General features: G+C 49.4%; 9 protein-coding genes across 9 annotated transcripts; 6 read left to right on the plus strand and 3 right to left on the minus strand.

Annotated features, from left to right (window-relative positions):
* Window positions 1-1,529: 1,529 nt before the first annotated feature.
* Window positions 1,530-2,425, plus strand: FPRO_11935 (putative HYP2-translation initiation factor eIF5A.1; the record flags this gene model as incomplete). The annotated part of the gene is made up of 4 exons (XM_031221464.1): window positions 1,530-1,553; window positions 1,800-2,066; window positions 2,169-2,301; window positions 2,355-2,425. The coding sequence occupies 4 exons, from the start codon at window positions 1,530-1,532 to the stop codon at window positions 2,423-2,425; spliced, it is 495 nt and encodes a 164-aa protein (XP_031087020.1).
* Window positions 2,426-3,206: 781 nt separating this feature from the next.
* FPRO_11936 (uncharacterized protein) lies at window positions 3,207-5,052 on the plus strand (the record flags this gene model as incomplete). The annotated part of the gene is made up of 6 exons (XM_031221465.1): window positions 3,207-3,326; window positions 3,377-3,901; window positions 3,948-4,161; window positions 4,208-4,579; window positions 4,624-4,866; window positions 4,919-5,052. The coding sequence occupies 6 exons, from the start codon at window positions 3,207-3,209 to the stop codon at window positions 5,050-5,052; spliced, it is 1,608 nt and encodes a 535-aa protein (XP_031087021.1).
* A 108-nt stretch (window positions 5,053-5,160) lies between these two features.
* Window positions 5,161-6,012, plus strand: FPRO_11937 (putative ubiquitin fusion protein (ubiquitin / ribosomal protein); the record flags this gene model as incomplete). The annotated part of the gene is made up of 4 exons (XM_031221466.1): window positions 5,161-5,213; window positions 5,498-5,678; window positions 5,763-5,873; window positions 5,926-6,012. The coding sequence occupies 4 exons, from the start codon at window positions 5,161-5,163 to the stop codon at window positions 6,010-6,012; spliced, it is 432 nt and encodes a 143-aa protein (XP_031087022.1).
* Window positions 6,013-6,721: 709 nt separating this feature from the next.
* FPRO_11938 (putative YIP5 Protein that interacts with Rab GTPases involved in vesicle-mediated transport) lies at window positions 6,722-7,723 on the plus strand (the record flags this gene model as incomplete). Its single annotated transcript, XM_031221467.1, has 3 exons — window positions 6,722-6,766; window positions 6,869-7,271; window positions 7,323-7,723. 3 exons carry the CDS (start codon window positions 6,722-6,724, stop codon window positions 7,721-7,723), a joined length of 849 nt encoding a protein of 282 aa, XP_031087023.1.
* A 225-nt stretch (window positions 7,724-7,948) lies between these two features.
* FPRO_11939 (uncharacterized protein) lies at window positions 7,949-8,589 on the minus strand (the record flags this gene model as incomplete). The annotated part of the gene is made up of 2 exons (XM_031221468.1): window positions 7,949-8,250; window positions 8,301-8,589. The coding sequence occupies 2 exons, from the start codon at window positions 8,587-8,589 to the stop codon at window positions 7,949-7,951; spliced, it is 591 nt and encodes a 196-aa protein (XP_031087024.1).
* A 755-nt stretch (window positions 8,590-9,344) lies between these two features.
* Window positions 9,345-11,193, minus strand: FPRO_11940 (putative cytochrome P450 (involved in C-22 denaturation of the ergosterol side-chain); the record flags this gene model as incomplete). Its single annotated transcript, XM_031221469.1, has 5 exons — window positions 9,345-9,383; window positions 9,437-9,720; window positions 9,784-10,748; window positions 10,809-10,959; window positions 11,022-11,193. The coding sequence occupies 5 exons, from the start codon at window positions 11,191-11,193 to the stop codon at window positions 9,345-9,347; spliced, it is 1,611 nt and encodes a 536-aa protein (XP_031087025.1).
* A 4,122-nt stretch (window positions 11,194-15,315) lies between these two features.
* FPRO_11941 (uncharacterized protein) lies at window positions 15,316-15,695 on the plus strand (the record flags this gene model as incomplete). Its single annotated transcript, XM_031221471.1, has 4 exons — window positions 15,316-15,330; window positions 15,386-15,426; window positions 15,479-15,547; window positions 15,605-15,695. The coding sequence occupies 4 exons, from the start codon at window positions 15,316-15,318 to the stop codon at window positions 15,693-15,695; spliced, it is 216 nt and encodes a 71-aa protein (XP_031087026.1).
* Window positions 15,696-16,397: 702 nt separating this feature from the next.
* FPRO_11942 (uncharacterized protein) lies at window positions 16,398-17,696 on the plus strand (the record flags this gene model as incomplete). Its single annotated transcript, XM_031221472.1, has 2 exons — window positions 16,398-16,453; window positions 16,508-17,696. The coding sequence occupies 2 exons, from the start codon at window positions 16,398-16,400 to the stop codon at window positions 17,694-17,696; spliced, it is 1,245 nt and encodes a 414-aa protein (XP_031087027.1).
* Window positions 17,697-18,307: 611 nt separating this feature from the next.
* Window positions 18,308-23,749, minus strand: FPRO_11943 (putative chitin synthase; the record flags this gene model as incomplete). Its single annotated transcript, XM_031221473.1, has 3 exons — window positions 18,308-19,682; window positions 19,734-23,432; window positions 23,481-23,749. 3 exons carry the CDS (start codon window positions 23,747-23,749, stop codon window positions 18,308-18,310), a joined length of 5,343 nt encoding a protein of 1,780 aa, XP_031087028.1.
* Between the last annotated feature and the right edge of the window lie 440 nt (window positions 23,750-24,189).

Below are 24,189 nucleotides of genomic sequence, written 5' to 3' on the forward strand. Positions count from 1 at the left end.
CAGCTGATAGTCTGTCTACCTGTGGGTAAAATGCAAACCCACCCGACCACATCGAAACTACAACCGCCTCGAGCAGAAGCATAAGAAGGCACCAGAAGACTATAAAAACACAGCAGTCTGGTATTCGTCCTTATGGTTAGCAGCACGAACCAGGGCCTACTTATGTTCGGCCCCCAGGTCCCCCCTATTATTAAATCAAAAATCGTCCTCAGCAGGAGATGATCTGGCTCGTCTTAGGCTCAAAGCGCCAAAGAAGAGCAAACAGTGGAAGAAAGGGTAAAGTTGCAGCTTGCACGGCGATGCTTAGGTATGGCTCGAATACCTAGTACCTGCTACCTGCGCTATAGGGACTGAGGTAGCAATCGGCCTACCGATATAAAATGTGATGGCTTTAATTGTGCGACACTGCGATCCATGACCATCCATGCCTTGCTCCATGCTTGCAAGAGTTGCTTGCAGTTCACCAAAGCCATTTTGCTGAGACACACAGGTCCCGGGCACCAATGGCCACCTCGGGTTTGAGAGGGGAACCTGGAAGCAAGCCCCCAAATCAAAAGCATAGAATGGATTGCTCCCCGCGTGAGCAGTTGCATTTCAGCCATTGAGTCCTGATGTTAGCATCAATGACCCCCTGCAGGCTTTGACGCCTTGATGCAGTAATGGCTTGGGAATCTCCGTGTCAGGTTGCTTCTTGAAATGCCTAGAGTGCCCTCGTGACCTTCAGACCACCTCGCTTTCTTTGAGTTCTGTCCGTTGGCAGAGGTTGGAAGTTCAGTCTCAAATTCAATATTCGACCCAGAATAAAAACAAATTCTGACATGTGAATGGTCAGAGCAATTGGTTGTTTACTCTGTCTTGACCCCGCCACCTCGAGCTCTGCTGAGATGACCGATCGTCAAGGCGGTAACCTAAAGCTGCCATCAATTAACACTTCCTGGTGGCTTCCCGCTCCACCCCGCTCAGTTTTCTTTGCAGCGGAACAGATGCCCTCGAGGCCCTGTAAGCAATAACCCCTCCACTGGTACGGGAACACAGTTCTGGGAGAGGAGGGGTCGAGTAGCTCACGGGCGAGGGGCAATGTCGAGGGTCCATCTCGATGGACTGGGCTCCCCTCTCGGCCACTGGAAAGAAGGACAAAGGTTGGATGCCTTGAGTGCTTACAGGTTTTACGAGAGCTAAGACTGCCTGTGCTCTTCTTAATTTCTACCTGTGCTAGCTGGGCAAAGCTGGGCTACCATATCCACCGGCAGCGTCCGTCCATCCACAGGACCTAAGTAAAACTACAGCCTGGAAAATAGTGTCCACTGCTACGCCCATTTACACCAATCAAAGACTTTAAAAAAAAAACTTGTCGAGGGCCTCGCACCTTTTTCTTTGCCCCCCATCTCTTTTTTCCGAGTTTGGCCCTCTCCTCCTTCTTCTCTTCTCCATCCCACTATTAAGCACCACTCTCGGCTTTTTTTCTTCTCTCCTCCTCAACCTCACTCCTTTCTCTTCAAAGAACTCGACTTCTTGTCAATACCGTCAAAATGGCCGCCCCTAACGATGCTGAGGTGAGTCTGCTTGCTCCTGCTGCTGCCTCTGTCGAATCCCAGGCGCACGCGCCCACGAAATCTTCCCTTGCGCCCATTTTTCGCCTGGAGATTGACACCCCGCATTGTGACCTATGCCCCACGATACAATACTGCCATTTGAATTATTGAATCGAGCTTCACAAACCATGAAAATAGCCATCACCGTCGTATTATGTTCATATCTATCAAGAGTTTTGCTAATCGCCCCTTTTCACCCTGGCACAGCATGAGATGACCTTCGATTCGGCCGATGCCGGTGCCTCTCTTACCTACCCTATGCAGTGCTCTGCTCTGCGTAAGAACGGTTTCGTCGTGATCAAGAACCGCCCTTGCAAGATCGTCGACATGTCCACCTCCAAGACCGGAAAGCACGGTCACGCCAAGGTCCATCTCGTTGCTACCGACATCTTCACTGGCAAGAAGTACGAGGATCTTTCTCCCTCTACTCACAACATGGACGTCCCCAACGTCTCTCGTCGCGAGTACCAACTGGTGTGTAAACCCTTGCCCCGCTCCAAAGAGGAACAACCCCTCCCCTCAGAAGAGCAGACCCCCGGTCATTTCCGCCACCAGCTCAACTAACATGTATTCAAGCTCGACATCTCCGACGACGGTTTCCTCTCTCTCATGACCGATGACGGTGACACCAAGGACGATGTCCCCCTTCCCGACAACGAGGTTGGCCAGAAGATCACCAAGCTCTTCAAGGAGGAGGAGAAGGACACCAGTAAGTTGCTTTTGTGGTCTTTAATCGACAAATTGCCTAACCATGCCTCTCAGACGTTATCGTTCTCACTTCCATGGGCGAGGAGTGCGCCATGGAAGCCAAGGAGGCCCCCAACCAGGGTTAAATCGCCTAACCTTTGATCCGCACCCTCTTTTAAATGGCACTTAGACTCTGAGCTCCGCATTGAAAGATGATCTGGGCTGGAGATTTTTGCTTTGATGAATGTTTGGCGCATCAATACTCATGGGCCATGGATTGGGCATTGCGCAGAAGGACTCTATCTGGACAGGATTGCCTGCCGGTTATGATATACGGCAATTCTGAGCACCCGAGGCTCAGGCTCAAAAAATGTTTTCCTTTGTTCCTAGCTCACACGCTGCACATGCCATCATGTCACGATACGTAGCGGCAATTTTATGAAGAAAAAAAATGGGAGAGCTTTGGAGTTGATCATGACTTGTTGATGTTGAGTGACGTGAATTCTGTAAAGTCGTTGGGCACCGCGGTAACATTTGCTTAATACGGGTGCGTTGCATAGTACGTAGGTACCTAGGACGAGACAGTAAGGTGTTGTATGGACGAACATGTGTTTGAGTCTATAGTACAAACCTGTATGTATTAATACACAATCCAAAAACCACAACCCTGTGAAATGCAGGATAAGGTAATTAAATCGAAATGATTATACAGCTATGATTGTGTACACAATGCTTATGATTTTGCTCGCTACAAAGTGAACAACAGGATCCTACATATACATATGGGCAAGTACCTACCTACACATATATTTTTTTTTAGCTCTAACCACGTTTTTGACCATCGCAAAGCCATAACGACGGAGCTTGCAAGCCAGAAGCAAAGACAACGACAAAAGCAAATACGAAATGCCATAATCAGTGCAAATTATGGATGAGAGGCGAGATCTTCGCAAGTTTCCCCGCGGGGAGAGATGTCCAGAATGTGGTGCTCGAAGGTGGTATTTGGAGAATGGTCTGCGCTTCTGCTCCAACGGACATCAGGTTGAGGTGTGTCTTCCATTACACTCTCGAAGACTCTGGGCTGAAAATAATATTAGGGATTCATTCAATTCGACATTGGTGATGATGTCGATGCTGGTCAGCTTGGTAAAAAGACAAAAAAGGACAAGGAGGTCAAGGAAAAAGAGCTGCGCCATCTTACAGGGCAAGCAGGCAAGAATCTGTTTCTGGAATGTCTACAGCTAGTGCTAAGGCAGCAGCTCCTTTGGCTCGTTCAGAGCAAAGGCCATCGAGAAGAGCTTGAGACTGTCGTGCGCGATCTGTGGGATCTTCGCATTCGAGGCTCTGGAGCATTCCTGGCTGAGGAGGAAACACAACAAACGGGTGATGGCCTTGCGATATTCAGTTCGCAGCCTACAGACACAGAAAAAGATGACGTTCCTAAGAAGCAGAGTGCAAGAGCTCGTAGCTGGAATCCAGAGGACAACCCAGGTTGGCCTGTGCCGAGAATGATTGAAACCTTGGCCTTGTGCTACCTCGGATGCTTGTTGCTCAGGATACCTACCACGATTGGGGAGCTTTGCGCCTGGGCCAATTCTAGACGAATGCCTTATAAACGATCAGTAAGTCAACCTTGAAGAGTGTATCACCTCAGCTAACAAATATCAGTACTACGATCTTCCCGAAGAAATGCAAGATCGACTGCCATCTGCTTATACCAGGGCCCTCAAATTACCCCTGCGCTCTTCTCTCAGAGGCATCGACATGCACAATGCTGTGCTAGATCTCGCTCTCTCATATCATCACAACTATGGAATGATATTCCCAGCCATTAATGATACACCAACCATTGTACACTTTGTCAGGCAGCTCACTTTACCAGGCGAGTGCTCTCAAGACGCTGACCCCTCCTGTATTGACTGTTCTAGTGGAAACGCTCATCACAGCAAGAAGCATACTATCGGTGATGAAGTTCTCTTTTCAATTACCCATTGAGCAGTCACGGCGATTTCATATAGACTATCCCGAGATCTTGCTCATGTCGGCTATTGTGGTTGCAGCAAAGCTGTGCTTTCCGTTGGGACAACACGCCCCTTTTCTTCGCGCCGCTGGCACAGAGCAGAGTATCAGATTTGATTGGAGAACGTGGTTCAAAGGCGCCCAAGAATTAATAGAAGCATCTCAAACACCTGGGAAGGAGCCCATCTTCAATCAGGTTACCGCTGACCAAGTTACTTCAATGGCCACAGAGGAGCTTGACCAGTACTTTGCTCATATTGCGAGCACGATCGACAGGAAGAGTGAGTTCATCCCAGGGCATCAAAACAATACTAATGGATGGAAGATGATTCGGAAATCACCAGGTTCTTTATATCAGAGAAGGCACCTCCTCCAGAGGCTCCTCCAAGAGAAAACACTGAACAAGATAATGACGACAAGATGCGGAAGATCCTTGGTCAAGCAATTACAGTAAGAGGAGAAGAGGGATCAGAACAAGACGGGAAAACTCTAGCAGAACCAAGCTATGAAGCGTTCCGTTCGGTCAAAGACCTTACAGAGACAGCGCAGGCATTGTATAAAGCTGCTGGTAAGTTATCAGGCCTTTTTCATATAGTCTCTCGAGCTGATCGGTGGTCAAGGTCACATATCAGGCCTGTCGCTTGATGAAATAGTGCAAGCAGTTTACATGTTGGAGCAGAAGATGATCTCATGGCAATTGAAGAGACGCCAAGAAGAGCAAGGAGAGGAAGAGCAAGAAGAGGAAGTTGTTTGATCATATCAATAACATGGCCGATAATAAATGATACCATGGATACCTTATTAGGTATGACTTACATCTAATACATCAGGTACCTCAAGCTTCCACGTGAACCAGGACATCATGGGTGAGGTGTTGGATCCCCACTCCCCCCTCGCCTCACAGAAGCGGTTCTGGTGGGCAGGAGCCAGCACGTGATCATCTTCAACCTTAGGGCTTTCCTTCCTTTTTGAACTTGTTCGCCCCACCAATTGCGCGCAGAAGAAGACCGGCTTTCCAATCCTCACATCGTCACGTCACAAAAATCAGTAAAGAGTGAGTATACCCCTAACTATAGCCTCAAATAACCTCGATAGGCGTAAATACTGACTCTCAATGTAGTGCAGATGTAAGCTCGAGCCCACCGATTGCGAAAAATCTACCAAAATCGCTTCCGTTGTGTACTAACAGAACCGTCCAGTTTCGTGAAGACCCTGACGGGCAAGACCATCACCCTCGAGGTCGAGTCCTCGGACACCATCGACAATGTCAAGTCCAAGATCCAGGACAAGGAGGGCATTCCCCCGGACCAACAGCGACTGATCTTCGCTGGTAAGCAACTCGAGGATGGCCGAACTCTCTCCGACTACAACATCCAGAAGGTGCGTGCTGGGATCCGAAATGCCGTTGCATTCGCAGGAAGATGATTGGGAAATGATGGGAACATCCACTTACGCCTTGTACAGGAGTCTACCCTTCACCTCGTCCTCCGTCTCCGTGGTGGTATCATTGAGCCCTCGCTCAAGGCCCTTGCCTCCAAGTTCAACTGCGACAAGATGATCTGCCGCAAGTGCTACGTATGTCGAACCTGCCGCCCGCAACGCACCGGATTCTAACCAGCATCAACAGGCTCGTCTCCCTCCCCGTGCCACCAACTGCCGCAAGCGCAAGTGTGGACACACCAACCAGCTCCGACCCAAGAAGAAGCTCAAATAAACAATTACTCCATGGATGTGGCGTCTGGGATTTGGCATTTGGGGGTCGATGGCAAGGACAGAGGAGAGCTTCTTTTCTTTTGTTCAAACGAGGCTGGTTGTTTTTACATTAGCATGTGCAGCTCAGGCAATACATTCTAGATGATGCCCATATTGATGATGTGCCGTGCCGCGAGGTGTTCCGGCCAGACCCCTTCAAAAGAAATAAAAGCATTCACGCTTCGAGATGGTTACGCGCATGGAAATGAGTGACTGTGCTATGAGGTTAACAATACAACTTGTAGCCGACAAAGCTACCGACAACTGATTCTCAAACTACGGCGTATTCCTCTATTAATTCTGTCATGTTGAATGCAACGCTTCTCCAATTCACTAAATCTCCCTTGCGATAGCTTACAGGGTTGTTTCGTATCCACTGATAATCCCTACCCTAAGCTCGATACATAAGACTGAAGTCGACAATCATGAAGCGCCGGTTAATCGTCGGTTCTGAGCTTGGCACGGTGCGCGTCCTCCTGAATTACGACAACTGCCAAACTGTCCCAATTAGAAGCCGACAGCGACCAGTGGGAGCACCTCAACCTTACTCTCCCTTGTGACTTTGTCACTGCTGTCCATTTTCACCAAACACATTCATCAACTGCAAACGAGCCGTTCTTTTTATCCTTTCAAAGCTATATATTTAGATAAGATACCTACCCAACTTCATAATGTCTGGTTCCGGTTACGACGCCGTCGTCGATGTTGACGATGAGGTATGCCCTGTCCCCTCTAGCTAGCTACCCTTTCAAGCGCAATGCTGCAATCCCCAACATATTTACACAATGTCTCTTTGACTAAACTAATGCGATGCTCAGGGCGACCTCGGACATACCGATCTTCAAGAAGACCTCGAGTTCCATACGTCCAACTTCAACGATACAAACCCCAACACCCGCAAACCTCCCTCCAGCGGCAGCGGTCTTCCTCCACCAGCGACGGCCTCGACCGGCTCCGGCTCATCCAAGCGCTTCCTCTGGAGCATGAACTTTTATGCGCAATTCTTCGATGTCGACACTTCAGCTGTTCTGTCCCGTTGCTGGGCTGCTCTGTTTCCCAGGGCCAACTTCCTCGACGTTCTAGAGGGCAACCCTGATCTTTACGGACCTTTCTGGATCGCCACGACGGTCATTTTGATCCTTTTCCTGGGCGGCACCATTAGCCAGTATATGTCGGATACGGGCAAGGGGCCATTCCTCTATGACTTCAAGCTGCTAAGTGGTATGTCTCATGTGATATTGGCTGGGAGTCACGCACTAAAATGACAAACAGGCGCTGCTGGTCTCATCTATGGCTACACTCTCTTCATTCCTATGGCTCTCTTCCTCGCCCTCCGTTACTTCGGCAGTGAATCTGCCAATCTCCTCGAGTGCTGGGCTCTGTACGGCTACTCCAACCTGATCTGGGTCCCCGTTGCCCTCATTAGCTCATCACCTATCTCCATACTCAACTGGGTCTTTGTCGGTATTGGTTTCGGAATCTCGGTTGCGTTTTTGTTGCGAAACCTTTACCCTGTGCTCAGCGCCACAGATCGCCAGGTCAGCAAGGTGCTGCTGGTCGTTGTGGTGCTGCTACACGCTGGTCTGGCCCTTGCGATCAAGATCCTTTTCTTTGCTCACGGTAGCCCCGTGGCTAGCAAGCCGGACGAGGGTAAAGGTAGCAGCATGTTTTAAGGGGTGGTAGCAAATCGATTAGAACCATGAGATGGGAGTCAGGAATTGAATGACACGTGTAAAGAGAATATGTATTCCTAGGCCACAATTACAGTTAAGGTATAGTCAAAAGGAGTCCCTGAGGAAGCAGATCTTTGGTAATTGTTTGTACAATAAGTTAGAAGGCGCTTTTATTTGACCAACCATTCTGCCAACGAATGTCTGCATTTATCGAGCTCTGTCTGTTCAATATCGTTTCTTAACCTTCTCAACTGGTCCTTGCTGGGCTTCCCAGTCCAGCCAGCTGCCTGCATAATCGCCGATCTTGTCCCAGCCAGCATAATGAGCCAGTTGCGCTGCCGCCCTCGCACGCACTCCTGCTTTGCAATAAAACACAAGCTCCTTGTTCTTTGCCGGTCTCTGGAAGCCGTACATGTCCTCAAAATCCTCGTCAGAGATGTGGAAGCTCTGGGCTGCCGATGTGATAGGAATATTGATCGCACCGGGGATCTTGCCCGTCTCGAAAAGCTCGACTGGTTCTCGGACGTCTGTTGCGCTTGTTAACTCGAATTCCCAACATGCCTAGAGGTGAACGTACCGATGAGGACTACATTGCCCGGATCAGATTTCTCAATATGGTTCTTTATATCTCCAAAGCTCCATGGCTTGGGGTCCGGTGGGGCATGATCATCTATCGGGTTTGCTTTGATTTGGGCTTTAGTTTGGGCTTTGGTTGTGTAGCTTCCAGTAGACTGAAAGGGCGCAAAAGCTCGGGATGGTAGCGAGGGGCTTGGCGAGCGAGCTGCAATTATAAAGATTGGTCGAGCATGTTGGATAGCAGCGGATGCGCGCGAGGCTGATGAGAAGAGAGCGCGACGGGCCGCCATTTTGTATTAGTGTAGAGAGGTACTCCCTAGATAATATCGAGGTGGGAAATGTGAATTGAGGTTCAAGATGGCGAATCGTGGAGTATACCGAGCTAAGGCCACTGACTAAGAGGCTGGGACCAGGGTGATGCCCAGACACGATAAAATGAATGCCATGATGTTATCGTAGTAATGAATGAATAGACGTTTCGTAATTACCGGTAATAAAATCAATCGAAAATCAACAAGACGCGGCCTCCATATTCAAGCCTCCAACTTGATGGCCATCGTGAATCCCTCATGCTGACCTAAGTTGGAGCCGACATCAAGTCACTTCACTCAACTCGGTCATCTGATATGTTTTTGCAATCTTTTGCTATTCGCTGTCCAAATGCCAGTTCCAATCATGGCAATCATCTCTATGACCTTGCGGTCCCAAATGCCCTCGGGCAGCCAACTATATACACCGAGAATAGGTATTAAAACTGTTAACCATCATGATTGTCCTTTCCGTCCACATTGAGCTGTTTTCCCGGCTCTTCAAGCTTCATCTCCAGAGAATTTTCCTGTAGCTAATCATATGCCAACAGTTGATCTCTTATTTTATCTTCATTGGAAGCTTAAGCCATTCACAGCCATCTTCCTCGATCATTCCTTCGGCCTCCCTCATCAGATACACTTGGGCTGCAACCGCACTGCCCTGTGCATCAGGGATGCCGGAATCGTGTCCAACGGTTCGTATTGAATCTAGTGTCGACCAAGTTCCTCCGTACCGTTTACCACTTTCTCTCCTCGAAGGTGAGGGGGCAGTCGTCCTATTTCAAAGTCAGTCGTTATTGCACTGTATTGCCCTGTAGCGAGTACATACCATGGGGAAAATGGTGGCAAAGACCTTGATCTCCTCAGACTTAGGGGTTGCGTGGTGCTTCCAGTCAAGCATGACTGAAGCCTTTCCTATCATGAGAGCCAGGTTCAGCTGAGCGTACACCTGTCCAAGGCAGTAGTGAGGCCCGGTACCAAAAACTAAGTAGTTCTTGGAACCCTTCTCCTCAGCATCACCGCTGTAGTATCGTTCGGGGTCGAAGTGGCTGGGGTTGTCATAGACCTCGGGATCGTGGAGAGCCATGAAAGTGGTGGGGATCAACATTGAGCCTATTGAGAATTCGAATCAGTATCACGGCGATCAAAAATGTGATCGGAAGCTTCTCAACTTACCCTTGGGAACGGTGTAGTTCTCAGTCAGAGGGAAGGCCTTCTTGGTGACGTAGGGAACCATGATGACAGGAGGGCGCCATCGAAGAAGCTCTCGGACAACAGCGCGAGTGTAAGTAAGAGATTCGAGCTGATCCATGGTGATAGGCGCGTTAGGGTCACCGTTACGGACCTTGATGTTTTCCTCCCGGACACGGTCGAGGACATCGGGTCGTTGGGCGGTAACCTGGAAGAGCCAAGTAGCGGCGCTGCTGGTGGCATCCTGAGAAGCGAAGAGGAAGGTGAAGATAGTCTGAGAGATTTCGTAATCGTTGAACATGCGTAGAAGAGGAGTGGGCTTCTCGACGGTGTGTCCCTCGCCCTTCTCCTCGGCCTCACGCCAGCGCTCAGACTGGATCATTGACAGAACCCAGGCGTCCATGATGCAGGTGACTTCACCACCAGCGGCCATGCGAACCTTGCTCTTGGCGGCACACTTGGAGAACTCGGCCAGAACCATATCAGCAGCCTTCTTGCCATACCAAGACTTTGTATAAGGAAGGATAACGGGGAGGTTGACAAGCTCGAGTGCAGCAGTGATGAGATAGTAATCCTCGGCGATCTTGGTGACAGCCTCGTCGGAGATGTAATGGCCAACAAAGGTACGACAAGACACAGCGCACATAACCTCACGGAACTCGTGCATGAAAGGGACAGGCTTGCCGCCGGCATCCTTAGTCATCTTGAGGAAATGCTTGAAGTAAGTGTTATAAGCCTCCTCCTGGCCAGGCAGATAGCTCTCCAGGGCCTTGCGGGTGAAGAGACCGTTAAGACCCTTGCGGAAATCAACGTGGGCCTTTCCGTCGAGGAACACCCAGTTATCGTGCCCCAGAAGCTTGGGAGCAACGTCGACAACAGTGGGCTTGACATAGGCGGGTGAGTTAAAGACCTTGCGAGCCATGTCACGAGTGGAAGCAATAACGACGAACCTAGCAATTCAATGTCAATATAGCCGTTCGGTCATGTTGAATCGCTCGTTCAGTACTTACTTATGGAAGATAGAAACACAGCTCAGGGGACCGCTGCTCCACTTGGCATGATAACCGTCAAATCGAGGATCCATGGAGTCAAGAAATGGGCCGATGAAGGGAAGCTTCATGGCTGGGCCCTCAATAGGACCTTTCCGAATGATATAGGCAACTATTTAGGAGTTCTGGTTAGCAATGCGCCTTGGGTTACCTAGTAACGGAACCATAACATACTCTGATCATACGCAACGCAAAGAGCGATGAAAGTGAATACCCAAGTCCAAACGCCGGCGTTAGACACGGCTTCGATAACATATTCGACCTGAGGAGGAAGAGCCACATTGGCGTATTTGGTGCCGGCCAGAACAGACGAGAAGCCGCTGGAGGTAGCGTTGACGGCCTCCATTTTGTTGAGGGCGGTGATATGCGACGCTAAGGAATCAAATCAATCCAATCATTCAAATGAACCGCGCCGCAAGTCGAGTTGGAGCTCGCAACCAAGCGAGATTTTTATGTGGTTGTTGAGTTTCTCACAACCAGTGGTACTCCTTGGGACTGAGAAGTTGTATGCGGATGAAGGAGAGGAAAGGGATAGAGACGGGAGGTAGGGGAGAGAAGAGGAGGAAGTAAAGTAGGAGAAGTGGAGGTTGTGTTTCTTTCCAGATGCAGGAGGTACCTTCCCAAGGTTAGTAATTGTCCAGTCTTCCCGTCTGCGCCGTTGGCTGTCGAAGGTGCAGGCGCCTCCCGTCAACAGAGTCCGTTCAGTCAGTCAATGAAATCAGTGCTTGGCTTGTCATTTACAGGGAACGGGCAGAGAGAGAAAAAATAAAAAGAGGGCCCTGGGGTCTCAAGGTCAAGGTACGAGCACTACAAGGGCAAGGGACAGGGTGTGAACGATTAACGGGAGCGAATTCGCCAAGGGCGGAGATTTAAAGAGATGAATGTGATGAAAGATACACTGCTGGACCATCTCTGCATTGAACAAGCCAATGGCTAGCAGGAATGTTGTTAATTGCTTTCTGATTACCATAAACTGCTTTTTGTTCCTATTGCAAGCTTTGTTGTGGCCTTGTGTCCCAAATAGATGTTGTTGGCCAGGGCGTGAGGAGAGACAGATTAGATGCGAGGTGGAGTTGCAGCGTGGTTGACTTGTTGGTGGGGGGTCCGCTGAGTGCCACACTTCTATAGATACGCCCTCCCAATTAACACATGGAACCTTCCTCAGAAGACTTCAATAACGATTGCCAGGAGGATAAGTCTGTGTGTACGCTCAATAAAGACGTATAGACTGATAATTCATTTAATAGGCCTTTCCAGATCTGCATATCGAGATAAAGGGGTGCAAAAGGAAGATTGCATGTTTCCATGACAATTTCCTATCCTTTTTTTTTCACTGGGTCTTCATATCAAATTCCCTTTTAACTGGTGCTAATTTCGATGCTCCCACTCGACATCTTCACCGAAAAGCTTCCTACTTTAGTTTAGTCTCCGAACTTCGAAGCCCCGACGATCCCGTAAAGGGTCTAATGTGGGCCTGTCGCATTTGCTTCTGGAACTGGAACTGGAAAGCAGACCACTTTCTTTGCATTTCGTAGTATTCGTGTAGGTATCATCATTCACCCGGAGTGACAACTTGACATGATTTCTTACTGCATAGGTACAACCTTTAGTGTCTCCGTCTATCTGTACCAGCGCCATGCTGCTTGGTCTTGCAATAGACATAGACTCGTGACCTCTGGTTCACCACTTACACCAACCATAATAACACTAGGCCAACTACCACAATGTCTTGCTTGTTCGCTTGTCTTTTAAGCTCCACCAGCCTTGATCGTAATCGTATGTACGCAATAGACAGCCCTAGCATTAATAACGTTTACCGCCTTCGCCTTGTTCCGCGTCTTCCGTCGTAGATCTAAGCGGGCCCTAGCCTGATATTCGGGATAGCACTGCGGATATTCATCGTATGTTTCCTCTTCAGCCTCATTGTATACTTATTACATCGTTGAACTTTGGGCCATAGAGCTGCTTGTTCGTTTGGCACAGCTATTGGCGAGTTTGTCGGGGAAATCCGATTTGCAATGGCCATCATGCGACTCGTCGTGTATGTTAGACGTGAGTCTGCTACTACCTTCGACAGGGGCATCAAGTAAATCATACCTCGAAACTTTTGTCTGAGTTTCCGTCTGCTCAGAAGTTCGCGTGTATCTCGTAGTTGGTGGCGGTCGTAGCTGCTCTCCATTGCTATGGGTTTGAGGCTGAACACTGCGACTTCTGTTCTCCCGAACTCCCACGTTATTATCAGCATATCCCAGGGCCTCTTGGTACGTCCGGGGAATATCTTAACGTCAATCGCGCTTGAACCTTACCCAGTAAGTCTATCTACCATGCGGGTAGGGTACAAAGCCAATGCCTGTCAATTCGCATGGAAATCGTAAATTGGTTATTGGATACATAACCACCATCACATACATATCAGTATGCTATGGATTAAGTAACAGCTGTGATGACCGTTAACAAGAAGCAACATACTGTCAGATTTATACAGCCCTGGGGTCTACTCGCACTCCCCACCCACTCTGATACATCATAACCAACCCTATTGGCTCAGCTAATTCACAAGCCCAGGGACAGAACCAATCAATGATCGCTAACAAAATCTCATCTCCAGGGTCCACCCTTAGCTCGATCGTCAGAGTTCCACACCGACGAACGGTTCGCTATTGATACAGAGTACGACGTATTCGTTTACCTGGAAATAATCGGGGTTTACGCTCGTGTCTTGTCACGCTGTTCCTTCGCAGATTGACGAACACATGGTTTGAAAGCTCACGATGGCATTCTATCGCCTTAAGTACTAACAGCAAACGAGAGTTGTTCTCAAAGAATGGCATATGGAACTTATCTGAGTGATTTAGTCAGGATTCTGCTTGTAGGAGGTGCGTCAGCAAGACACATTTCCAGTGTGAAATTCGTTTTCAATTACGAATAAGGCCACCATTAATATGTAGGTGGTCGGATCCTGTCAACCACTTAGATTCTGACCATAAGTAAAGCTCTACAGTGTCGTTTATGCATACGGAGTATGGCGTCCTTGCATAACGCCAGGCCCATTTCATTTCACCTCAAATCACAACACCCGAATACGAATGCGACCCCGGCCGCTGTGAAGTCACTGTATGGGACTGTAACTCTCCAGCACGGCAACAGTCTACTCCCCTCCCCAGCCCAGCGTCAACAGAGTTAATTTGCCCATAAACAAATGTTTTCCTTAGGCTCCTGAGCAAGTCATACATACCTAGTGCTTAGTAATGTATATTGCCCACGTGACTACCCTTCCATCGTGGCAACTCAAGAAGCGAAGAATCTCGCTAGACCTGCAGATAGATAAGCTTATCACGGGCTTATTTTGGTTAAGTGTTGCCTTCCTTATCCATCATCGACGTCACTTAGGTTGCTTGAGAAGAGTTTCTGACAAACGGGTTTCCGCTAGAGGTGGGGGATCGTCAGGATCATGAGGGGCATTCCATACCGCCTACCCTATACTCCGACTTCGTTTTTATGATGTCTTATTATTCCTGCTTTCAACAAACATTCATGCAGTTTAGATCCAAGCTTTCAGGGTTTTTAGTCTTCGAGCTTATAGTAACGTTTTTTTGTTTGCTTGTTTGCTTGTTTCCAGACCCCTAGGTTTGGACTAGGTCTGTTGGAAACTGAACGTTGTCCCTCTCTTATCAAGTATCATCAAGAGTAAGCACATCCCTTAACGAATACAGCCCTATACCAGTGGACCCCAGCGCAGGTATTTATGCTATGGTGTAGTTTGGCGGGAGCTCACGATCGGTCTCAATACCGTATTCTGCGATCCTTGGCTCTATGACGCTTTTTGGAGAGGATTAAAAGGACCCCTATTGATGTCCGTGTAAATATTTAAGTTACCTACCTATTCATGGATGCAATGCACAACATTCTCGTCAGTGCCACGTTTCACGCCTCCACTGTTCGGCCACCTAACACTCTACAAAGGTTACCCGAGATTATTGTCAAAAGAAACAGTTCTGTAATCTCAAATAAAATCATCTGCAGTGCTTTATCTTCCCCAAACACGTCATAGCAGTCAGATATTTGCCGGCGTCACACAAGCCCCCTTGGATTAGGTTGCGTCATACCTGTGATGAGTGAGATCTGTATTTAGGTACCCTATAACAGTCGAGAACCGCCATACAGCAGTCTCTCCACCACGAGAGATACCGGAATGGGCAGCTGGAAAGGAGGGTGATTCATTGGTATCTAATAAGCTGCAAGCTGCGAGAGTGGATTCCGTCGCACTTACACCACGTAGTCCCGCGTGTGCCTGCTTTCGAAACGCTGTAAAGCAGGGCACTCTGCGTTGTAAAGGATGGGTCGTGGTCACGCTCCAGCCCGACTAATAGCGAGTATAAGTGGCAGCATCCGCAGCCATGTGAACTTAGAAGCTTCATACACAACCTTCCTCAAGAGACAACACCTCCATCACTCAACCCAGCTCACCATGCCTTCCTACATCGTATGCATCACCTTCACCTTACCCTATTTCGTCATCAACTGACAATCTCTCATAGGTTACCTGCAAGGACGACGCGTCCGACGATCAGGTCAAGTCGTACGTGCCAGCTCGAAAAAACATTCATTCATGTGAAATTAACAGTTGATAGTGCCAAGCAGCACGCCATTGACCAGGGCGGCAAGATCACACACGAGTACAGTCTCATCAAAGGCTTCGCGTAAGTGAACCTCGTGTACACAGAGAATTCTAGGGTGATAGCTGACAAAGATCATAGTGTTGAGTACGATGACGACAAGATCCAAACGCTTGAGAACCACGAGCACATCAAGGCAGTCGAGCCCGATGGTGAGATGAAGACCCAGTGATTGAATGGGATACAGGTGATGCGTTCGGAGAGGCCATCGATGTCCATAAATAGATTATCACAAGCTCTACTGCATCGGCGTCAGGGAATATAATCATTAAACTGTCTTCTATCGAAAATTTATGCATCAGCCGTGGTTTCTTGAGACATACCAAGTCTAGCATTTGAATACAGAGCCATCTTTTAGTAGTAAGATGCCCATCATCATGGCAACATTGGATCCAAGGTCTGAGAATCTACGGATTGATGCTTAGCGGGGGACCGACTCGGTGACGTATGCCCGTCACCCCGCAATTGTGAGCCGTGTGATAAGCGATAAGCCGGCCGCAAGCGCTTCAAATGACAGCTCTCAGCTCCACCCGGACCGTTGAAGAGTCATCCGCCTCGGAGACACTTACCGGTCTGTCCAGCTTCTACAGATCAGCTCCATACTTTCTCATATCAACGACATTATCTCCAAGAGGAGTGGGAAAACAAGACTTTTACTAGGCACGCCATAATGCTGCGATGATTGCTTCCTTAACCAGGTCAATAAGGCGGCAAGGGCCTGCCCCCTCTGCTATTCTTCGATTATGGTCCTGTTACACCTCACATCGATGCTTGTCTCAATGGAGGGGCCCTAGACAATCGCATTGGGGCCATGAAAACACACGGAACCGGCTGGTGACGAGACGGGGCTTGCACTCCCCAAAGGTGTCGGATGATGAGATCGCGACCCTGGCTCAACAGCATCAACATCCTCTGTGTCTCGCAGACCTCGTGAGGTTTGTCCAGCTCCCCTTTTAGCTATTGACAATACCTGACAATTTATAGACACGGTCGGCCTCCTTTATCCTCCAAGTCCCTCCTCTCGTCCGCCAATTTTGCACTATCTCTTCTCCCCGTGCGCCTCGCCCATCGTATCCAAGCGCTTCGCAACCTTCCTTACATCGTCGTCGCGAACCCGAATATCTCACGTATATACAACAACTATCTCCATTCTTTATCAATACTCCTCCCATACTGGCACGCGACTCGTGAAGGACGACCAATATCGACTCTCGAAGACGAGATACGCTTCACAAATGTACTGGCCGAGCTCGTTGCGACACACACCGATACAATTCCCATTCTTGCAAAGGGCTTCCTCGAATGTCGACGATATATATCTCCCGAAGAGGTTACAAAATTCCTCGACCAGCACCTCCGCGCTCGAATTGGTACGCGCCTCATTGCGGAGCAGCATATTGCATTACATTTCAGTTCTCAGCCGCACTTTGACCCCAATGCTAGTCCAACACCGTGCCCTGATGATCCCTCGTACATTGGAGTCATCGACACATCTCTTCGCCCCGCACAAATAGTAGAATCATGTGCTGGCTTCGTCGCTGATATCTGTGAGCTTCGATATGGCGTTCGGCCTCTTCTCTATATTCATGGCGAGCCAGACACCACATTCGCATTTGTCCCTATGCACCTCGAGTACATAGTTACTGAACTGCTTAAAAATGCTTTCCGTGCTACAATTGAGAACAAATCTAACGAACCTGTAATCGTCACGATCGCACCAGAGCCTGCCTTGACCGAAGAACCCTCTACAGCATCTTGGTCAAATTCATCGATCAAACACAGTGATTCGCCCTCAAAGGACAGCCGGGACGCCACCGATAACGATGCGATAGTCCCTCTAGATGATAATGCTCCAGGAGTGACAATTCGTATTCGCGATCGTGGTGGCGGGATTCCACCAGAGGTCAGCCCGAATATATGGTCGTACTCATTCACCACCTTCTCCGACGACATGGATGACTTTCCAGGAGATGGCAATGGTGGCGACGGTCTCAGTGCGATATCAACTGCCAGCACTGGCGGTAGTTCCATTGCCGGACTGGGATACGGACTACCTCTGAGCAGGGCATACGCCGAGTACTTTGGAGGTGGCATTGCGGTTCAGAGTCTATATGGCTGGGGAACGGATGTATACCTACGATTAAAGGGCGTTGGAAATCTGGGTAAGAAGTAGTCGAGGCACATAGCTTTTGGTACCGTACCTAAGTCACAAACGAAGCCATGGTTGAGTAATGAGATGAAGCGGGCAGATAAAGAACATGATTACAACACAAGGACGACACCAGAACGACCGACAGGATCGGACCAGTGAGACATGTAGCATCAAGGAATTTTGGGCTGATAGGAGAACATTCACCAGGCAGAGTCAAGCTAGATACTGACATATGATTTTTGAAGATGAAGCGTAAGCGAAACAAGTGGGCATGTGAAAAGACTCGACAGCAGGTAGGATTAAAAGTACGAGATCGGAACCATTAGTGGTCCCAGCCAGCCATTCATTAAGAAATAATAACATTTTTCAAAATCAACCAGTAAAAGCTTTCCAAGGAACGACTCCCATATCTGCCCAGTAATAAAAAATCATTTCCAACGCCTGCCGGTATTCTCGCTTCCTCATTTTTGAACACCCATATTTCCATCATGCTCTGCTAACTGCGCCAGCAACTCTATCCAATATTGGGATAGACTATCGCTGCGACACTGTATAAACCCAGTTTAAGGTATGTACCCAAGATTAGAGTATAAAAAACAGTTATAAATCCTTCATTTTCCTTCAGATGCAAATTACATGTTCTCCAGCTCGTGGTCGATTTGTCGATCCATAAATGTTCGGCGTTCACCAACAAGCTCGGTCTGAAGACGCTGTTCGACCAGAGCGCGGACTTGCTTCTTGGTCACAGTGTCTAGGTCAACCTCGCACAGAACTGAGCGGATAGACTCGACGATAGCCATGTCGTTGGGCCCCGCGTGGCCATGTTGGAAGTCGAACGAGGACTGCGATCGCATGGCATCCGGCATGGGAGACCGAGCACCACTGCTGAAACCCAGAGCAGTGCCAGATCGGCTATGGCCACCGCCAGTGGCGGGTGAGAGATTGGCCTGGCCACGGAGGTTGCTCACGCTGGGATGTTGGCCAGGGTAGTCCTGGTATGGTGACTGGCTACGCATGTCATGAACACCTGTGCCCATAGACAACATCGACTGTCGATGCTGCATGGGAGAATCTTGGAAGCCCATGGTCGATGTGCGACCGTTGTTGAAGGCGGGAGACTGAGGAGGCATGTAGGTGTTGCGGCCAGGCATAGCAGTCAAGACAGAGCCCTGAGGGCCAGCAGAGTACACAGACTTGATCTCATCAAGCTCATAGTTGTCACCATAGGAATAGTCGGTCTTCTCTTGGTATCCACCACGACGTCCAGGCAGGTTGTTAGCTAGAGCGTAGTCATCCCAACGCTGCAAAGGAATAGAACGAGGGTCGAAGCCCTCATCGTCAACAGCGACGACCTGCTTGTTGCCCTTCTCTCCAATGACGATACGGGTGTTACCCCACGAAAAGTTGTCCTGGTTCCAGAAAGAGTAGAGGGGAAGGATGAAGGAGTAGATTGGGAAAGCAAGGAGATAGATAATCATCCATCCAATGTGCTGCCACTGCCTCTTGAGAATGAAGATAAGAGCCTGGAGACCATAAACAGCAGCAATCATAGCAATTGAGATGTATGGAATGGGTCCAGAGCCGGTGGCCAGAATGTAGATAAGGTAACCAATGTAAACACAGGTCGAGGGGAGAATAATGGTACCGCAAAGATCAATAAACACAACAAATCGCATACTGAAACAGCAGAAACCACAGAGTTCCTTCAGTTGCATAAGTTCAACAAGGTTGTGAATGGTCGAGTTGATCCATCGTCGACGTTGAGACAACAGAACACTCCATGACTCGGGGGCAGCAGTCTTACACTGGGCATCGGGAATGAACTTGTAGGACATCTCAGGGAAGTACTTGGTCATCAGGGTGGTAAGATAACGATCCTCACCCAGAGACAGAAGGTTCTTCTTGTGGAGGGTGTCTACATCACAAACACTGTAGTCCTTGATAACAGCATCAGAAATGATGAGAGGCTTGCCCTTGTCAACACTTCGGAGACGGTACATGGTGAAGCTAAGGGAGGTTAGGAATTGACATAACGGGAGGCAGGGTTAATAAACATACCATCCAGGCAAACAAGTAACGCTGCCAAAAAGAGATTCGAAGGCCTTTGCAAGGTGATGAGAGATGAAGTATTCGTAAACCTGGATCATGGTCCACCAAGTCTTTTCATCGTTCTCCAGGGTAGTTTCACCACAAATACCAGCAATCTTGGCGTTGTGAGCACAAGCAGCAACAAGACGGTTGAGCGAGTCTTCCTCGACACAGGTATCGGCATCGACCATGAGAAGGTACTCATAAAGCTCAGGATCCACACCAATAATGTTGTTGACCTGATGGAACATTTCAAGCTCGAGGGGAGACATGGGTGCTCGGTGGTGGACTCGGTTGAGGAAGCTCATGAGCAGGATCTGAGAATCACGTTTGCCACGGTTACCAGGCTTGGCCTTTGACTGCTCAGACTCCTTTCCAACCTTGACGACGACGATGTAGGGAACAACGTTGCCCTCAAACTCGTAGAGACCAGAGTAAACCTTGCCGTAGTTGAGTTGCTCACTGCTAGAGCCGACGGACTTGAAAGGAAGCGCAGGAGGATCAACCTTGGGATCAACACCAAGAATGTCGAGAACAATCTTGGGGGTGGGGCGATCATTACCTTGACCAACGACGACACCATCGCAAATGACACAGATGAGCTTGCGCTTGTTGTCGTACTGGAGGGCAGTCAATGAATCGAGAGCCTTTCGAAGAGAATCCTCGCCCTCGGTGTAGACAGGCACTTGGCAGATGACAAACTTATCCTGGGGTGAGGGACGTCGCTTAGATCCAAATTGAAGGGCAGCAAGGAACTTGACGGCGGTGACGATGCAAATGATGACGGCGAAAGCCAGAAGAAGGTAGTTGTTGACCTGGCATCGTGGCGAATCACGGAAATCAAGGATACCCTTATACGCAATGTTTTGAATGCACTGCCAACTGTTCTTAAGGTTGGCACTGACAGTCTCGTTCTTTGCGTTGGCGATGAGCAGATCGAGATCCTTCTTGATGTTGGTTCCAGGGCTGTTCTTCCACAGGTCTACCATATCTTCGTTTAGGAACTTGTAGGAATCGAAGTTGTCGTTGACGTCGAGGGTATGTAAGTAATCAGTGAGATCATAAACCTCGTTGCCATAGGTGGCCCACATGTGTTGCTCGTTTTCACCCTCGTTCTTGACCTTACTCTTCTTCCAAACGAGATTGCCATGGTAGTATTCCTTGATCTTGGGCTGGAACTTCTTCCAGTACCAGTCGGGATCATGAAGCGCGCTGGTACGATCGCGGGTATAAAAGCCGGAAGTGTGCTGGGCCAGGGGATTGGTGATGGTGTCGTTGAAAGTGAGCTGTGTCGTCTCCTTGATACCAAGGCCTCTGCAAGCCCTGTTCAGGGGAGGCATGAAGTAGTCATCCATGACCATACCGGAAAGAGGCAGCATGTTGGACTTCGTGACCTTAATGCTGGTATCGCTGTGCTGTTGTTGCCAGAAATCGGTGATGTCGTAGACCTTTCCGTGAATGGCTACCCAGAAGGCCTTTTCGTCCTCTGCGTGACTAGCAACCTCCTTGACGTTCCATGCCTTGTTTGCATTGGGGCACAAAAGCTTTCCGAAACCGATAATCCAGAAAACGACCATACCGTTAATAAGAATAATGAGGAAGAAGAGAACGAACTTCTCACGCCAGGCCATGCGAACATCGGGTCGACGCATACGGCCAATGAATTTGAGCAGAGGCGAAGGAATCCAGAAAGTCAGGGCCCAAACGAAAGCAATCCATGCCCGACGACCGAAAGGCAAAGGCTTTGACTCGATCTTCTTGTTCTTGGCAAGTTCACCATCCAAGATTCCGGTGAATTCACCATCCTCGTTGTAATAGACTTGACCCTTATATGTGTCACCCTTCGTACCGAGACCGTAATCGCCAGTGGTCTGGACGTTGCGCATAGCTGAGGGAGCAATTGAGGGTGCTGATTGGGGGTTGAGGTTCTGATGCTGGTTCAAGGTAACCTGGCTCATGTTGCCTTGGCTGAAGTTGCGAGTGTGCATCAGCTGATCATTGCTTCCATTGAAGCTGTTGTCCATAGCAGGAGGAGGGAAGAAACCGCTGCCATTGGGAGGGTTGGCTGAATAACTTGTGTCAAAGCCTGAAGTGAAAGGATTTTGGCCCATGCTTTGAAGACTGTGAGCGGGCTTGATATCAAGCATGGTCTCTGCCTCCCACCAAGGACCTTCGCGAACCCAGATTCGCTCCTTGCCGATGAAGACTTCGCCGTTGCTCCATCCTCTCTCGAGCATCCAGGTCTCGATGCCGTCTTTGCCATCCTTGCAACCGAGAGCGCCGTATCGACCGACGAATTCGTCGACGTCGAAGTCAGCTGTGTAATCAAGGTTGCGGTTACGACGATTAGCCCACTCGGGAAGTCTCCATGAGCGAAGCTGACGGGAGACTGTGCCAGCTGACCATGCCGAAGTGATGGCAGGGAGAGTAGCCAAGTTGGCAGGTGAGTCATCCGTAGGATGAATGGAAAGATGGAACCAAGTACGGCTGGCACTCAGAAGGGCAGGTAGATCGAAACGACCTGCGCGACCAAGGCTGATTCCTTCACCCTCCACAGGGAACAACAGCTTCTTTACGAAACTGTCATCTTCGGATCCGTAAGCAACCTTCTCCAAAATGACCTCTCGCTTCTCAAGATCATGTTGGCGGTCCCTTCCCTGGGGGCCAGTCATGATACCCAGATCAGGTGCGACATCAGAAACGGCTTGCTGCATCTCACGAACCACAGAAGATCCAATGGGGTGGACCTCGACACCATCCTCGATCATCTCAGCGTTGATTCCAATGGAGTCATCGAAAATCGTACGCATAGCTAAGGCCCGGCCGATGGAAGGCTCAGGGACTTCCACAACAGTGATTGAGACAGTATCACCGTCCTCATTGGAGGTGGGAGTGCGCACACCGCGACCATCCATGGACTCGTCGCCATCTCGAATGCGAAGCATCTGAGCAGCAATAGCGCTGTTGGCCTTTGAAATCACCCAGTCGACAAGAGCCTCGTACAAACCACCAACGAGTGTTCGGCGGTCCTCAGTGCTCAGCTGCTGCATGAGCACCTCTGGTTCCATGCCAAGAAGGCCACTAACATCCTCGCAAATCTCCTCAAAATCGTCTGAGTCGGCATCGTAGTCGAGAGTGTTGCCCAGCTTGAGCAGACCGGCAAGCGTGGAAATGAAATTACGGTGGGCAGAACCCTTGATGCCAATCTCCTTCAGAGCTTGACGGAAGTCATCGGCCGCAGCACCATCGTCGGCGGTGATGAGGTAGGATGGCGGCTCATATGTGCCGGAGCGAGCCAGCAGGGCATACGCTGAAGGGGATTTGAGGCCTAAGAATTCTCGCTCGGCGGGTGTGGATGCTGATGTGAGGAGATAATAAAATACATCAAAGGCACGGTAACCAGCCTCGGCGGGTATGTTCAGCAGACCGTTCTCGGTGTCAATGCCACCTTGGGATAAAGCAAGCGAGGCGCCTGTAACATTTCCTCCCAAACTCAAGGTCAGTGTAACGCCGAGGGCGATCTGTCGTGGAGCAGAAGCATTGTAGGGAGCAACGCATCGGAGGAACGGCTGTAAAGCTTCCAGAGACTTGTAGATGGAAGCAGGAATGGCGAAGGGGAAAGTGTTGAGGAAAGGCACGAGCAATGAAGGAGTTGACTGGTGGAGTGATCTGTACAATGTTAGAATGGCGGAACATAATCGTTTTGAAGAAACTTACCCCAAGATCACACAGCCATCCTCAGCACGGCGTCTAGCATGTTCCCATGCTCGAGCAGCGAGAGTAGCATCAACAGTAGCTCCAGCCTGAGCAGCTGTAAGCCATGTATTGACAACTAGACTGGTGCTGGCATCGAGTTGATAGGGCTGAGAAGACAAGTAGATGTTGTGGATGGCGTTCAGGAGAGTTGTGGTGGACACCTGAGCGGCTTGAGGACCACCACCCAGGGCCTCTGAAGCCATCGAGTACATGGACATTCGGCTGGCCATGATGAACGACGGTGATGCCCTCGACGGGGACGATCACAGGTTATTGCACGTTGCGATATGGATGTTGTACACGGGACTGGGTTCAACGGCCGAGTCTAAGTGAAACTGAACAGACTGTGGAAGGGTATTACGCCCGAGGAACGACAGACGGGTAACAATTAGAAGTGTGAGCGAATGAATAGACGAGAGGTCGGCTGCAAGCAATTGAATGCGGCTTAAAGGCTTGGAGTGAGTTTGTCGAATGATGAGATGAAGGTTTCGGTCGCTGGGCAACGCCGCCCTCCTTTTCGGCTGATCGAATGAAGTATCACGGCCTGGGCGGCTGTGAGTACTAATGCAAGGAGGTCGGGTTAAGGTTGAAAATTATTAAGTAGCGATTGATTGATGTAAAAGAGACACAGCCAAAGCGAGTGAGGCCGGCCAGTTGAAGCTGTAGCGAA

The sequence above is a fragment of the Fusarium proliferatum genome, assembly GCF_900067095.1.
Source record: "Fusarium proliferatum ET1 genome assembly, contig: FPRO_scaffold010, whole genome shotgun sequence".
Classification (NCBI taxonomy): domain Eukaryota; kingdom Fungi; phylum Ascomycota; class Sordariomycetes; order Hypocreales; family Nectriaceae; genus Fusarium; species Fusarium proliferatum.